Here is a 17,685-nt window from a genome sequence, read left to right as displayed (position 1 = left end):
AAAAAGGAGCAATTATTCCCTGAACCTGATCGGAAAACTTGTTGACTTACTAGTGATGGAGACCTAAAAATGTTTCCCGATTCAGATAGTGGTAAACAAGGCACAAGTATGTAGACATAATCAACAACTTGTATGTGGGGCAAGTCTAAATCTCTATTACGGTAACAATCTTGGCCACAAAATAGAATTGTTAATTATTACAGCTATATGTTAAATTTATTTAGGTATGGCTAGTAGTGCTAATTTTTCAGGTGGGCTGCACGGCCACCAATCAGGCAATATGTTAGGGACACAAGGGAAGCATCCAAACTTAAAGTTTGGGTCTGCTAACCTCTACTAGTAAACATTATTACAATGTTGTCCCCCTGACCAATCACAGGTCATATCTAGCAGTTAGAGCCACCTATCCGTCGTTATGTTTGGCTTGTGTGGATTACACACAAACCAGACCTGAAACTTCAGGTCTGCTCATCTCTAGCAATAACATGATTTCCAGATATTAGAACTCTAGTTCTAATCGTTGGTCACAACGGGAACATTTTCCCGGCAGAAAAAGTAAAAATTAATACAAAAAAAAAAAAACACAACAACAACAAACAAACAAACAGTGCCTGTGACTACATTTAGATCCTGTAAGGAAACAACTCACCTCAATTTACACGAGTAGAATTTTGTCAAAAATTTTAACCTTTTCCTTAAAGATGTAGAAAAAAAAATGTTCAAAACAACAAACTGTAATTCAAGTTTATTCATCCATTTAATATAATCTAATGGATCCAAACATACAGGTGCATGTCAAGGAAAGTTTACAACAAAAATAGTTTTTTTTTATTTCTTACAAAAATACAGTTCTAACCAGAAAAAGGCTATACAATTAAAAGAGCATTTTAACAATTATTGAAAGGTTCCCGTTTGAATGGCGATTGTCGCTTACTATACAAGTCATTCATATGATTTGCAGTGTTTGTGCAGTCAACCTATATAAATGAATTTCCCTCAACTGTAATAGAAAAGAAAATTTGAAATGCTGTAATTTTATAGGTTTAAATGTACATTTTAAAACTATATTATATACATATCAGCATAAGAGGAGATAACTTTTCTAAAAATATAAACTGCTAGAACGTACCTGAATTGTGCAACACCATAGAAATATATCAATATAAACTCGCCAAACATCATAAAAAGCATCTTGAAATATAATGTATGTGTACATCCTGAACACTGGCCAAGCTAATATGACCAATATAAATTTTGTAGACACTAAAGACAAAACGGATAGGACTATTTTATCATATAAAAGATTAGGAATCTTTGGCACGCATTACGTCTTCCCTCAATTCCTGAAGATCCCTTTGAAAGTCTTATAAACCCTTCATATAAAACTGCATTCAAATATAAATGCCACAAAAGTAAAAGTTACATCATATTTCCTAAAACCGCTTTGATTGGCTATGCCTCGGCCTCCATGTTCTATCCTTTGGGGACCCTTCTAAGGGAAAAACCTGTAAACAGTTACCTCTGACAAAATGCCGGCCTCGCCATCTAAAGTTTTTTTTTTTTTTGTTTTAAATAGGATTTTTGTAGTGTTCAGCAAAATAGAAATACAATACATAAATATATTTATATTTTATGCATATATATATATATATATATATACACACAATTTGGCAGTAAGGTGCAATATTTTTACTCTGAAAGAGATGTTTCTGTTTTTAGCAAATAAAGAAACTACTTGCCTGATAAGGTCTTACATGATTTATTATACTTTTTGTATTGATTGTAGAGATGAGAATCAGCTCTCGATTTATTGCAATGTGTGAATTGGGTCAGTGAAGATCAAGCATGATAATCCAGGGACACAGTCCTAGCACGGTGACTATGCTAATCACCTTATATTTATTAACCATGGCCTCCTCCCTTCTTGAATCAACTTTTACAATTATGTTAATGATGGGCGTGTTACAGATACCCCCTGGCTTCCCAGAAGCACATCCAAGTCTTATCCTCCCCCCCTGCACTTCCTGTAATCTCATTGGCTCATTAGCCCAAATTTAAAAGTAAAATTTATAAAGGAGGCCACGTATATCAAATATAAGAAGATTACTATTGTCACGGTGCCTGGATCTATGGTCTCTGCAAACTTGAGTTACAATTGTTGGGTTAAGGCTCCTTCTGCACCCATGTGGAAGACACAAGAGGCCAGAAATGCATCATGCACCTGTGTACCTGAGCACAGCAGATTTTCAGCAATTTCAAGTTAAATTTCAAGTTTCCTTGTGAAGGACTGAACACGTGGGGACATTGACAACCAGAAAAATCAATACATAAAGTATAATTGATTAAAATAGATATGTTATACATATTTGCTTATACCGGATAAGTCCTTCAACTAAGTTGACCAAAACTGGTTTGGTACTGTGCAGCTCATAAGACGTTACAACATATAAAAATACACTGGGCAGTTACTTGGGGAAAAACATGGAAATTTTTGTCTGCAACAAGTTCACAGATTTTTTATGGTAAACTTCTGCCGTGGATTGTCTAATGTCACAGTAAACTTTTTTTCCCTTTCCCAGCCAGAACACACACAGACAAAACAGAAAACATATTTATTTTTCCCTTATGGATACGGTTTAGCTGAATCCAGTCAGTAAACCTGTTGGGTTTAGGGCCAACCTTAGAGGAACGCACTGAGGGAAACCTGCCCCTTAGGATCCTGTCCTTTGGTATCATTCAAGTTCCAGGCTTGTGACATGACTTAGTGCACGATATTAAACAGACAATTCCAAAGTGCTTGACTATGTAGCTCCTAGTTACAATCCGCTTCTCTTCTTCCTTAGGGCACCTTGGTTACTGTTCGGTTTGAGCTCGGCATACTGCACCTGAAAAAAGTAAATAGACATGACGTTTGCTATTAAGTAATTCTAGCTTTCTTCTGAGTGAGTTAATGGCTCCCCAAGGAGATACTCAGTGAATCCACCGAACATTCGGGGTAATGAATCATTTTCAAAACATAAAAACACTGAGAATTAATTGGTAGCCGGAATAGAGTTACTTCTACATGCGCAAATATTAAGTGCAGATCTTATTTTAATGAGACAGAGCGGTTTCTAACAGATTTTAGCTGTGGCAAATAGGTGTCTTTTTACTGACTTACGGCTATTACAACGTGCTACACAAGTGAATTAAAAAGCCCCCAGGGAAACAACAAAAAAAAATGCACATTAGTGAAATGTAACAAGCGTACTACAAACCTATAAATAAGAATGACAAGCAGAAAAGCAGAGGAAAATAACACATTCATTGCACAAAGTGCTCGGTATAACTCTGTATGCTTGGTTTAACAGATTCACAGGTACAATCTGCTTGGAAACACATACGGTGAGTGGTGTATGATCATCTGGGACTGGACAAGGTCGGCTTTGTAAATGCAAATAGACATGAAGACTAATGTGAAAACATAATACGGAAGTCTTACCTATAAATAACTATACCTCCAAATCTGAAATGCATGGGTATTTTTTTAAATGGCAATTAACTGTATAATGTATGCCTCTCACTTATTCTTGCTTAGAATACAACACACTTAAAGTTGTTTTCCCATCAAATCAAAGTAGGCCCTATCTGGGGTGCTCGGTAATCTCCGTCAGATGAATGAAGTGGAACGGACATGGGTGGCCATCTGCTCCATTCATCTCCGTAAGCAATGAGGGGTCCAACAAAGGTACCTCAGACCCCCCCGTTCCTATGATCTGTGGGGGTCTCATCACAGAGGGCCCCATCGATCAGCAAGTTTAGTCGTATTCTGTGGATAGTGCCCAACTTGATTGGTGGGAAAACCCTTTTAAGGTTTTATAGATTCTCTTTTTGGAAAACCTTTCTGGAAAAAAAAAAAAAAAAAAAAAAATATAATATATATATATATATATATATATATATATATATATATATATATTATATATACACACAGAGAGTGAAATGCTACGTTTCCTTAATGTCATGAAATCCACTTGGTTTCCCATGGTTCTTTACCATCTCTACAATGCTTGGGCACAATTATATCTGGGCATACAGGTAGGGGATTTTGGCAAATTTGGAGGATGCAATTAGACAGGGTCATCACAAGAAAAAAAAAATGGACAAAACTTGCCTTTTGAACATCAGATGGTACCCTGGAGAGAAAATCCAGAAACTCATTATTCTCAATGGCGTATGGGTTCCGAAGCTTCTTTGTAAATTTATTGACGCCTGCAAAGAAAAATCCATTTGAGCTTATTCCTACGTTAAAAAGAATGAATGCCAGCACATCGGCTGAGGCAGTGTGAGCAAATTCACAGGTTAGGAATGAGTGTGAAAACCTGGTGTCTGGGTATTATTTTACTTTTTTTTTCCTATTTTTCTTTTGACTTAAAAACAGATCACACTTTAATTTCTTTAAACCGAGAAAAAAAAAAAAAAAGATCCCATCCATCGCTTGGTGCAGCACTTCATGCCATTTCTCTCTCGTGATATTTATCTTCAAATTTAGGACCCTCATTATATGATGCCGGTGTGAAAACACCCATGACACACGGCACGCATATTAGGCAGATGGTAGGGACACATAGCGTTATCACCGCTGTAGTTTATTATTTACATTACTTCAAGTCCATTACATATGCTTGAGGTTTTATTGTTTGAAGAAAATGCATCGAATTCCTCTTACATGGATTTTTAACCACGGATAGAATCCGATTTCAAAGTATCAAACCATTTTGTGTGCATGGCACAATGTTGCATCACAGACACATGTGGTAAGCAGTTAACACTTCTTAAAAGTACAGGCGGTCCCCTACTTAAGAACACCCAACCCCTAGTTACCAACGGACCTCTGGATATTGGTAACTTACTGTACTTTAGCCTTGGGCCAATGATCAGCTATAATAGTTATCAAATGCGTCTGTAATTAAACTTTATTGTCAATCTTGGTTCTAATGGCAACCCAACATTTTTTAAAATCCAATAGTCAGAGACCAAAAAAAATTTTTGACTGGAGTTACAATAACAAAGTATACAGTTCCGACATACAAATTCAACTTAAGAACAAATCTGCAGAACCTGGGGGACTGCCTTTACATGACCTACGTACAGTATTGCTGTCTATGTGGCCGTGTACTAAGCCTGGCCATGTAGATGGAACTGTTGATGCACAACCTATGGCACAGACAACCATGTAACATCAGTGCATTAGTGGTGGAAGTGCTCATTGGTACAGTGGTACCTGGCCTAAACCACTAGAGTCTTTGGAAAGTATCTCGTCAAGCCAGAGGCTCTCAATAGAGGAACTTTTGTCCCTTTGTTTAATCTTGTCTGGGGTCTTTATAATCTGTTCTGTTCTAAGGCCAAAATGTAATTCCTGAGATTTCTTGGGTTGTCATATCTGGTTAAGATTGTGGTATTTTTGGTGCATCTGGAGCTGCATTGCCTGATGGCGCTGCAGTGATATTTAGAGCTGCATTGCCTTATCTGTTGTCGGTGGGGTGATATTTTTTACCTTCCAGTGGTATTTGCCACATGTGGGATCCTGATTACAATTAAAACCTGGCTGAATAAGATAACACAGCGCAGGCAACAGGCAACAAAAACATTGTGTAGGTATCTTTCAACTCAATGCACAAACACATAACAACCAACAAGCAAAATATGTTGTCGTAGGAGAACAAGGTGGCCACTAAGGTGTTTTTGACCACTAAATATCAACATTATATTGTATTGATAATAGTTTTGATCTGTGTATTGTGGCATACACGTTTACACCACTGCAAAAATCTAAATCTATGCTAAATCTTAATATTCCTTGTCAATTTGGTTTATTACTTGAGGTATAAGGTATTAATATAAAACATTTAAAGGAAATCTACCATCAAGCATGACATTACTGGGACACTTGTCCATGGCCTCCTCCTTTAAATTCTGCTGATGAGCCAGAAGTGGGGATTGTTATCAGAGCCCCTAAGTGCTGTAGCTTCACATGCTGTTACACTGTACAGGATTACTTCCCCTCTACACTGGTTGCGGTGATATTACATCAGGGAGATGTAGGAAGTGTTGGGAGAGGGGAGATGGAAAGTGATAAAGCTTTACAGGCTGTTACACTGAGGGGCTAGGATAGCGCATCAGGCTCATTAGCCATCTTTTAAAAGTTGATTTTAGAAGAAAGGAGGCCATGAATAACACATATAAGAGGTTTACCACAGTCACGGTGCCTGAATCTATGAGTAAGTGTCCCTGGTTTATCATGATGGACTGTGATGCTTAAACAAAGATCCCCATGTGATGCCTTTATTAATTGTACAGATTGTACTTTCAGAAATGTCCAGTGAAATAAACCATTTTTTCTTTTTATTTATTTTGAGATCGGAGAGCACTTACCCCAGATGAGGATGATATACCGTAATGGTATAAAATAGAAAACAACTGTTGCAACCAACAGTATGGAACAGGCCAGTAATGAAAGGAACGGGACGCTCCAATTAAATGTGCTGAAAAAAAAAAAAAAATTAACAAACGTTTTAAATTTTTTTGGGAAGATCTACAATTGGTACCAAAAAAGAACAACACACCAATTGACAACCACAACAAATCAATAACCTTATTGCAAGCTCAGATGTGAAATAATGTAAGGTGATATGCAGTAAACTGCTCATGACTTGCCCTGGTGTCATAAATAAATTATTAAAATCTGAACACTCATGTTTTCTGTTTTACAAACAAAATACCAAGTCCATTTTGCGTCTGCCATCTCCCCCGTGCTCTTCCATGAATGCACACACCCATCTATAAACACCAGGCTATGTACACTGACAGCAGGTGTCCGAGAGCCCGCGTCGCTGGTCCACCTCCCAGAACCATTTAAGTGTTCTGTACTGCACTTGCCGTCTCACAGTGGTGCTCTCATTTTAAGCCCCATGGTACCGTACGTTACTCAGAATAACCTGCCTGCCAGCGCTGCATGCTGATCAGGAGACGCGCCGTGTAATCTGGAGGGAGTTCAGTTTGGCTCCTGGGGAGTTTAAAAAGGTTGCAAAGTATTTTTTTCCTTCAATGACTTTAAAACCACTTACAAAAAAAGCTGCACTGACAAAAGGAGCCGCGAGTCAAGACAAAAGAAACATCACGAGGCAAAGAATGAGTGTTCTTCTAAATATGGAGGGAATATGTAATTAAAGTGAAATAACTCACATCCTCTTCGAATAAAATGTAAAACCCAGTGCTTACAAGAGCAATGAAAGGTCCAAACTTTACTTTTGCTCATCTTTTAACATTTTCTGTGCTCGTTTTAAAATATCCATTTATGGTCTGTTATATATTTGTTATCCATGGCCTCCATGCTTCCAAAATCAACGTTTACAATTATGCCTGAAGAGCTTCTGAGGGTGTTACCATAGCTCCTCTGTGCTGTAGTTTTACTGGCTGTTACACCCTCTACCCCTCCTACTCTGCTCTGTGGGAGCAGGGGGAAGGGCGAGACAGTGTAACAGACTATAAAGCCAAGGCCCATCAGGTCTAGAGTAGCCTTTCAGGCTCATTAGAATAATTTTTAAATTTGTTTTTAGAAGGAAGGAGGCCATGGATAACAAATATCCGTAAGAAGATTATCACAGTCACACTGCATGGATCTATGAGTGAAAGTCTCCGGTTCATTAGGCTTGGTGCCCCTGTTAGATTTCCTTTAACTACCACTCTAGGGGATGCTGCCAAGCTGCAAGAGGTCAGATTGTGAACAGTTTCTGTTGGATATTTTAATTCAATTAATGTGCAGACTTTTTCTAGGTTTATAAAAGAGATTTTGGGAGGCTGGGGGCAGTTTGAGACTAATGCAGTATTCCTGGAATAAGTGATCAGTATCAGATGGGTGGCCCAACATCCAGACCTCAAACTAATTATAGTTTGTAAGCAGGACCTTCATTCCCATTATTTGTTGGTTTGGTTCACCTGATACACCCAACCTATAATCCAGGAAAGCTCCCAAAAATACACCGAGTGTATACATAGATGTATACACTGATGAAACACCCTGAACATCAGCAGCCGCCAATAACTGGCTGTTGCAGTGGTTTCCTCCTACTTCCACTTTCGGAGGAGAGGGATGATGTATCAATGGGATACAGCCTTCCCCCCATTGTAAGGATACGCTAGGAAGAATGGAGGAAACAAAAAATAAAATAAAAAATAAAGTGTACACGACCTCATTGTGTTGTATTTTTCCCTCATGAGCAGTTAAGTGCTGCCAAACATGTATATACATTGATACATAAAGATTTATTTATCCACTGGTATGGACCTTCCGCTCCATTAAGGTCCAGATAAGTTATTGTAACAATCTTAACAGGTATGAACACATCCTAAAAAGTAAAGTAGGCTACAACTGCTCTCTATGAGCAATAACATTTTTCTGCAAAGAACGCAAGTTTTAATTTAAACAGTTATATTTGACAAATCTGTCTGCTATGTAAATAAAGGGATTGTCACACAAAGTCCCTAGGAACCAGTCTGTCTGGGTTTATGCAATTCTGTTGCTACCTGGTGAAGAGAATGTAGCTTACAGGAATTACTTAAAGGACACCAGTCATCAGGTCTGTGTCACTAGTCTTGTCACTTCTACCTGTTGGAGCAGCTCACAAGGATCCATCCCAGCCTTTATCTAGTCATTTCATATATTAATCATTATAAAATCATCTTTTCTTTATTATGTAAATGAGGCTGGTCACATGGTCAGATGCAGTGATGTCACCCCTGTTCCCCCTCCCCTCCCCTCTCCTCCCCCTGCTCATGTCTGTGTGTAATGTATAGTGAAGCATTGCTAGTGTGTGTGCTGCATCTGCTGACATGTTGCATCCTTATTATACATATGTGAGAGACACAGACATCAGCTACACATGTACCTGACATGTTCTGCTATAACATGGCTGCCTGGAGCGGTTGTATCTCTCCTACATACACACACACACACAGGCTGCAGGGGGTGTGGCCACCAGCAAGCACATGTAGCAGCCATCACAGCATTACTCAGGCTGTCAGTCAAGCACTGGGGGTGTGGCTGTGCCTCCCACTCATGAATAAGCTGGACAGCTTGAATATGCTAATGACTCATTGGACATTTCACAGGTCATTTGCATACAGCTTTAGAACCTCATTGCTTAGGTTTACAGGCATGTAGAGGGACAATGAAGGGATAGAGGAAATGATTTCTAATGCCAGTTTATGAAAATATATTTAGATTAGAGGGGTTATTTTGCATGACAGGTTCTCTTTAAACATGCACTCGTGATTATAGAGCATTCATCGTAGGCTGGAATCAACGTGAATAACCGACCATGCGCTAAATGGAGGAGTTTACCGACCAATCACAGTGCAGATGACATCACTGTGATATATGATACAAGCAGTCCCTTCTTTCCTGTAGAATCATGGTTTTAAGTTTTGCCAGGAAGCAGGGGCTCCTTGCATCATCCATCACTACCAAGCCCATGCAATGTAGTTTGTTATAGAAATCTGGTCAAAATATCCGTATGGACCGAGTGCAAGCCGGAGCCCCCTAATTTTACCACCAAAGACTGGGAAAACCTATTGTTTCAAGTAGAAGCAGAGGGTGGGAAATGCATTGATCACAGTCTCCAAGTATACAGCTAGCCCCCATGTAGTATACAGCCAGCCCAGCACCCAGCCGACAGCTGCAGATCGCAAGGAAGCCTCTCTGCTGGCTAATAGAGCAAAGAGAAGACCGAAGAGGAGCCGCAACAAGGTTCAGGAGCCACGATGAGCATCGGGTTCTGGAGGGTGAGTATGCAAGTTTATTTTTTTTATTGACTTGTGTATAAGCCGAGGTGAGGTAGTATAGTGAGTATATACGGTAGTTCAAGATTCACAGACTGACCACAGTCGTGTGCTTCTAGTCTTACAATATTTTGATCTGTAATAATTGGCAGAAAAAAATAAATAAATCTGAAAGCTTACTTTTTTATTCTCTCTCCAAAACAAGCAATTTCTTCTAGAATGTTTTGAACTGTTATAACTATATCTTGTACCATTTGGATCCGGTCCCTGATGCTCTTTCTTTCGGATTCCTGGGAGAAGAGAAGACCACATAAAAGCACAATTTAATAAGATACAAAATACATTATTACTATTATCACTACATATATGTAAGCTCTTTATAAGAAACACACAATACAAGTCAACATTTTGCTTAACTTTGTCTAACAAATAAGAAATCAGAAGAGCCAGGACAAGCCTACTCGTGCTGCAGCAGCGAGACATCATCTGGCAGTGCCATCGACGTCCTGCTGACTTTATTTACACATTTCAGATTGAACCAAGAAATGTGGTTATAACACAGTTTAACAAGCACAACATTACTTCTGCTGTAACTATCAAGCTGCTCCGGAAGAGCAGGGCGGACTCAATCTGAGCAACACAATAGAAATCGCATGGCTTTTTTTTTATTATTGTAAAAACATACAGAGGAGACACTGTTTAGAAAATGCATTACATTTCTGTATAAGAATTTGTTAGGAAATTGTAGCAAACAAAATACAGAGCGGAGAGGAGATTGTGATAAATGATAGAGGCTTATAAAAAGGAGATATAGGGTTATACTGCACAATGAATGAATTTGTATCAGGTCATATTTTAATACACAAATACAGAAACGCAAGGAATTGGCAGTGTTAAACTGCAGGGGATTTGTCCCAGTTAGGTGTGCAGATGGAGGAGTCAGGAGACAATGCTAAATATAAAACCAGGTTTTCACCCAGAGAATGCTAATAAGTAAAAGGCATTAGTCTAATAAAGATAAAAATACAGGAATTTTAAGAACTATTAGGCAATTATCTGTAGACAGTTTGCACTGTATTCTTTCTAGGCTTTATTGCAATGCAAAGAGAATTGATTTTTCAAGACTTGGAAAAAGTCACAATTCCTGGTGTAGGACCTGGACTACACCACCCACCACCACAAGATGGTGAGGAGGGGCACTGGGTAGGCTGTTAAAGGGGTGGCCGCTGCACCTAGTCGTCTGCACCTGTTCCAGGCAGTGTATGTGTGGAATTGATCCAAAAGTAACTCCATGGCGGAAGGGGTACATCAAGTGTTGGTGCATGATGTGCCAGGGCTTAATAAACCCCCACCCCACAAATCCTATCCACTATTTTCCTACTGCTTTCTGTGCTGAAATCTGCATTGAAAATCCACAAGAAAATTGCATAAAAGTCACAAGTGAAATTGTTACTGTTCTTTTTGGAGGAAACTTGTAACTTACAGAAAAGTGGATGGGATACAAGCCTATGCCATTGGCAAGCTGCAGTTTAAAACAACAACAGAAGTGAACTTGCAATGTGGGCTTTAATATCACAGCATATTCATGGTTTCTTCGAATGTCACATGTAGATATCTACCTTTTCAATGCATAGGTGGGGACTTCAGAAGACCCCGAAACTCAAAGCGCTGCTGTTTTCTCCATCCTTAGGCCAACCTCACATGAACGTGAGCTTTTCATGGGCAACTAACAATTGACCTGTGCTCTATGCTCACATGTTGACGACCGTAGAAGAGGACTGCCTGAGCTGCAGATACGGGAAGGAATACAACCTGATCTAAAATTTGCAGGACAGGCAGTAGGCGAACACAGGACGTAAAAACTATAACTATGTGTATGAGCCCATAGAAATACATGGGGACATGTGTTTGTGTGTGTGACCTTAATCATTACCCAGTGAGGTCAGGGTTTATGGCAAACTATACATCACCAGTGATATGAACATGGCCCAAATACAGTTTGCTGCTGAATGATTTACTAATCATTGAAATAGGATAGGAACAAGAAGACAAACCATAAAAATATTATGGACATTTCATGTACAGGTTTTGAAAAGTGTTAGTTACCCAGATTTTTTAAATGACTACAAAATGATGTGGAATATAGGGCATAAAATTATCTGTGAGAAAGAAAACAGATGTCCTAAATGGAGGGGCTCAGAACAGAACATATCTGGCAAATGCCAGAAAACTCTGTCAGGACGCTAATTTATTAAAACACATTCTAAAAAGGAGAATTTAATATGAAGAGGTGAAACTCAATTATGTTTGTTTAAAATTCCAAGGGAAACCTTTGACAAAGACAGAAAAGCCATAATCTGGAGCACGACTGCGATTCCTCAATATTTTAATTCATGGGGTATGTGCTGCTATGTTCAATTGCTCCAGTTCTTTCAATCAGAAAAAAAAAAATCCAAAAAGGTCAAGGCATTCAGGAAGGCAAGAAACTTTCAACATTAGGAACAGTCTTTTCTTAAGAGGATTCAGAATTAATTAACATCTTGAAGTTACATTTTCTATTTTGTTCTGCAACCAGATGTTCAACAGTGAAGGTTTTATATAGACCCCTTTCAATGGACCCAAAGCTATGATGTAATTGTTCCACAATATCCCAGACTACAGAGGACTGGCTTTCTACATCACATCTATTACAGAATCGAGCCAAGTGTCTTTCATCCGGGGAAAACATGTTTAAGAGCTGTTACCGTTTTGTTCTTTGGTGTCCACTGTAACTTGCCAGCATCTATCTGTATCTCTATATAATAAAAGTGTCATGTACAGTAGTTACCATGTCCTTTCTCCCATAACATTTATGAGAGCAGCTCTGTCTCTACCACCCAACATACACAATGTTATGCTAACTCTGGGTGGATAGCACAGTGGCTCAGGAGGTTAGCACTACAGCCTTGCAGTGCTGGGGTCCTGGGTTCAAGTCCCAAACATAATAGTAGGTTGACTTAAGTGTTTGCCAAGTCAGTCCCTGTCCCCATGGGGCTAACTCTGTACAGCGCTGCGTAATCTGTCAGCACTATATTCATAAAGGAATTACCGTATATACTCGAGTATAAGCCGACCCGAGTATAAGCCGAGGCCCCTAATTTTACCACAAAATACTGGGAAAACCTATTGACTCGAGTATAAGCCGAGGGTGGGAAATGCACTGGTCACAGCCCCCCCAGTATATAGCCTGCCAGCCCCTGCCCCAGTGTATATAGCCTGCCAGCCCCTGCCCCAGTGTATATAGCCTGTCAGCCCCTGCCCCAGTGTATATAGCCTGCCAGCCCCTGCCCCAGTGTATATAGCCTGCCAGCCCCTGCCCCAGTGTATATAGCCTGCCAGACCCTGCCCCAGTGTATATAGCCTGCCAGACCCTGCCCCAGTGTATATAGCCTGCCGCCGCTGCCGCACAGAAGATATACAGGGGTCGCCGGAAAGGTGAGTTTAGATATATTTATTTTTTTGACTCGAGTATAAGCCGAGTTTGGGGTTTTCAGCACATTTTTTGTGCTGAAAAACTAGGCTTATACTCGAGTATATAAGGTATTATTATTAACTCCAGGCTAGTGACACATTACCAAGGTCAGGCTGTGAAAATGGACCATAAGCTGGCCTGATTTCATGGACCAACCAACATCAACATGTATGCATAACAGTTATGCACTGCCATTTTGTGGAAGAAGGGACACCTTATATAGGAAATGCTGCAGACTAAAAAACAACCTCAGGTTATAAACCACAGATTATTATAGAAGCCTCCATTATGTTTAGGTGGAGAGAGACTCTTTAGCTACTGCTCCCCACCATGGCCTTCATTAACAGGAGTCCATTGCACAAATTGTGAGTTCTGGTTATGTAACTCATAACAATTTATGGCAAACAGTCTATGGTGGAAGTACAGGCTCAAACAAAGACATAGAAACAGCAATTACAACACGAGACAAGAATTACGGTACGCCATTAATAAAAGTATCAGAGAATTTTGTTGACTACTGAGCAGCTTTTAACGCTACCAAAAGCAAGTTCTACTTGATCTCCCTGCGGCGTTCGCAAGGATCCCAGCAGTCTAGAAGATGGACACTTATTTGCAGCATGTTGATCTAGTCATTGCACTTATCAGCCCTATTCCTAAGAAACAGATGTTCCTCGCACTGATCGTGCGCTTCTGCTCATAGCTTCACAGACATCTCTATTTCCCCTCTTTGGAAAACATGTTTTCGGCTTTTTCATGGCTGTTGGCTCCACTGTGTGGCTCTCTCATGTGGACTATTTTTATCAATCCATCAATATCTGCGTACATGGTGTTTGGTGTCTGACTGAGCGCATGCTATCGTAGCCTTCAAGAAGCAAAACAAGCAAAATACCTCTGGGAGCTCTAAGTGATTTTAGACCTTCTGATGCACATCCTTACCTCTTCTTGATCTTAAAGTTGCTGTTGAACAGTTAAAATAATAAAAGCGGTTGCGTTTATACCCCATTCCGCTATATATACAGGTCTATACAAAATGGGTTAATGTAAGGGTCTCTTAATGTACTGCGAAATGCACCCATTGCCCCCACAAACAATCAGTCCTACTGTACATCAGCCACACAGTCCTCTGAAACCTCTGGAAAGAAGTCACATTTTGTCCTTTACACTTGACACTATTTATAGGTCTGCTCTGAAAAACTTTTCTTCTAATGCTTCAATAATTTGCACTTAGTGTTTGTGTTGTTGTGAATTGTGGGCAAAGAGCAAGCTAACAAGCCGAACTAACAAAAAGAAAAATAACATTTACAATGGAAGGCTAACAGCTTCCGCTGGGGAAAGAGGATTTTTATTGTCTATTTTAGTGCAGGGTGTTCAAACACCATCAGCATTCACCGGCACAGGCCAACATCAGTGTATGGAGAATGACATGGCGGCATCAAATGGCTTTCACCAATATTACCTCTTACTAAAAGGGGATCGGCAGTAGTAAAAGTAATCTGGGGCCTCAGTTATTATAACTCTCCCTTGTACTTTTCTATTACTCAAGGACAATGGTAGAGTCCAGTTGTCACTTTATTCATACATTTCTATGTCACTGTGAGTATCAACACATAGAAGACCACTTCATGTATATGAACATTGGCCCACATACAATCCTATGGCACAGTGCAGCATCAGTCGCCCTTAGGAAGGGCACTTCTGTGACCATGAACAGCTGTACCTACTCATCCTGTGGGGAGTTTATAACCATACCACTCAATAAGTATCAGAATTGCCCAAAAGTGTAATTTGGGAAATTCTGTGATTGCCAGGTACTCCACAAGGGTTACAACAATGAAAACGATCTAATGAGCCCACTGTGCAAACCAGAACAGTATTATTTATAGGCATCTGTCTATATTTCAGTGCCCTTATCTCTAAGAATAAGCCTTTCCCCAGCTTCCCTGAAGAGCCAAACAATGTGAAATGTCGGGACATGTACCAAATGAAGCCCTTAGAACTCCTAGGGTAAAGTAGTGGCACAATAGGGAGTCTTATTTAGGGCTAGGTTCCGGTCAGGGGTTAGCCTCCTACGTCAGTCACTCCAGGGTTAGGACTATAGGAGTTAATAGCCATTTATATATAGGGTGTAACAGGGATAGATGGTTGTCCTCCCATTTCTACAAGCACACCTCAACATAGAAACACCTTTGCAATTGGGTCTAGACTTGCCCAAACCCACATACATCCTTTGCCCCCTCCCCATTACTTTCTTGTAATGGAGGTATTCCAGCAACAGGCGTGGACATAACACAGGTAGCAGATTTTGATCAGACCTCAATGGATCAACAATTAAGCACTGAACACATAAAGAACTGATAAGACCCCCAAATGGGGCCTGGTTTTAATCATTGCCTATAACAGATGTAAGGCATTTGTCTGTCATCTTTTTGTGTGGTGTCTCCACAGAGACAGGATTGGTCTGTAGCTGGGACAGTGGTCTAGCTGATTGTCTGAATATATAAATTATCAAATGTGTAAATGGGGATGGGATAAGGAAAACAACATCCTGGAAAACTTTGCATATTTTCCCAGAATCCCCTAGTGGAGCATCCATGGCTATAAGACTCCACACACCAACATGGTGGCCTTAATTAGCATCCTTTTTCGAGGGAACAGAAATCTCGTGAAAACAGAAAGGTAGCCCTTCGAGTGAGCGCGTGTCCGAGTGACGCGCGTGCCAGAGTGTGAGGTCAGCCACCAATTGTGCAAGTTCTCCCATTTAAAAAGGTGAGGTGGACCTCAACTAGGAGACAAAAAGAAATCCAGAAAATCACATTGATATTTTTTTTTAATGATTTCTGTGCAATTGATGGTGGAAAGAATAGTTTGGTCAATGGTACAAAATAAATTATTCTCCAAGTTTTCAACTGCAGAAGCAATAGACATTTCAATTTGCGGTTACTTACCTTTTCATCGTCATCATCATCTTCACCTATATCCATCCCTTCCTGAAAAATAAAAAAGTAACTTCAGCAAGCCATTACACATGTGTATATGATTCACATAGATCAAGTTGTGTATTGTAACTGGTCAAAGCTGAGGTTGTCTCCAGAAAACTTTACAAGTTTTCAGTAAATTCATTAAGGATTGGCAACATTTAAAAAAAATAAAAAAAAATAAACTCAAATAAAATGTAGATATAGAACTATGAAACTGAAAGGGTTAAATATATACATTCAGTATTTGAAGTAGTTGTTGGTTGCAGTCATATAAAGAGGTAGCAATGCCCCCCTCCAGACATGAAGGGATTAGAGGTGAGCAATCACATTGCTCCCTCTAGGAAGCCTCCTGCCTGGGGACTGGTTTTATAAGATAATTAGACGACCGCCAAGGGATAAACACAATCATGTTTTGTCTCCTGAAGGTAAAGCATATGTATTTTCTTACTACAACTGAAATGAAAGTATAGGGCAAAAATCAATACTCCTCTTTGCTTACCAGGTTGTCCTGAGCGCTGACCTTCCCAGTCGTGATCATGGTAAAGTTGTAAGCGAAGAGGAGGAGAAGGAACAAAGGTATCATGTAAAGCTCCAGATTCCAGAGGGTCACAACAAATATCTACAATGAGAAACAGAATAAAAGACATGAGGACACATGGGACTCACTTCAATAAATCCTATAGGATGGCGTATCGATAGACAATATGAAAAAGGATCATGTTTGTACTGAAAGATCAACCATGAATGAGCTGGGTCTATCTATACGAGGAACAAAGTGTCTTAGCTGGGATGCCGAGAACTTAGTGAACTCCCTCAATTATTCCACAGACAGTAATGATTATAATACATTAATATCCATGGTTACATTTCTCTGTACTGCAAGGTGTATACTATGTCATAGTTTGTTAATCTAACTATTGCAAGTTTTTTTTCCAAAAGTAGCTCCACACCTGATTAAGGGTAGTGGGTGGTATTGCAACCAAGTTCCATTCATCTCTATAAAGCCGAGCTACAAAACAAGCACAAGTCATGTTCAGTTGTGGTGCGGTTTTTGGAAGAAGCCATGTTTTCCCACCTTGGGCCAACTATACTAGGAGGTCACCACTACTTTGCAAGAATAAAAAAAAAGAATGTTGTTCGAAATTACTCTTCAACTGCGGTCATATCTGGACAAACCTGACGGATAACTTTCCACTTGGGGTTTACCATTTTACTCTCTTTATAGTTTAGTCAGTGATATAGCTGGAGTAACCACTTCATTACCATCAGCTTAACTTTGAGAGTGACCATACACACAAGATTTAGATCAACCAAAAGAGGTTTGAAGTAGACGGCTAGGATCACCCGTGTGCAGGGGAAAATAGTAGCTACTGTGGT

General features: G+C 39.7%; 1 protein-coding gene across 6 annotated transcripts in view; it reads right to left on the bottom strand.

Annotated features, from left to right (window-relative positions):
• Positions 1-730: 730 nt before the first annotated feature.
• The window catches only part of MCTP2 (multiple C2 and transmembrane domain containing 2), a 98,388-nt gene continuing 81,433 nt past the window's right edge, over positions 731-17,685 (bottom strand). For all 6 annotated transcript variants that reach the window (XM_072148565.1, XM_072148564.1, XM_072148566.1 and 3 more), the window contains 6 exons: positions 16,808-16,927; positions 16,276-16,317; positions 10,000-10,109; positions 6,415-6,524; positions 4,154-4,251; positions 731-2,885 (listed from right to left, as the gene is read on the bottom strand). In XM_072148565.1, coding sequence (XP_072004666.1) covers positions 2,817-2,885; positions 4,154-4,251; positions 6,415-6,524; positions 10,000-10,109; positions 16,276-16,317; positions 16,808-16,927 — 549 coding nt within the window. In that variant the 3' untranslated portion in view covers positions 731-2,816. The remainder of the gene's footprint in view (positions 2,886-4,153; positions 4,252-6,414; positions 6,525-9,999; positions 10,110-16,275; positions 16,318-16,807; positions 16,928-17,685) is intronic.

The sequence above is a fragment of the Engystomops pustulosus genome, chromosome 4 (genome assembly GCF_040894005.1).
Source record: "Engystomops pustulosus chromosome 4, aEngPut4.maternal, whole genome shotgun sequence".
NCBI lineage: Eukaryota > Metazoa > Chordata > Amphibia > Anura > Leptodactylidae > Engystomops > Engystomops pustulosus.
The sequence above is the reverse complement of the archived record's forward strand: the minus strand, read 5'-3'. Positions and strand labels throughout refer to the sequence as shown.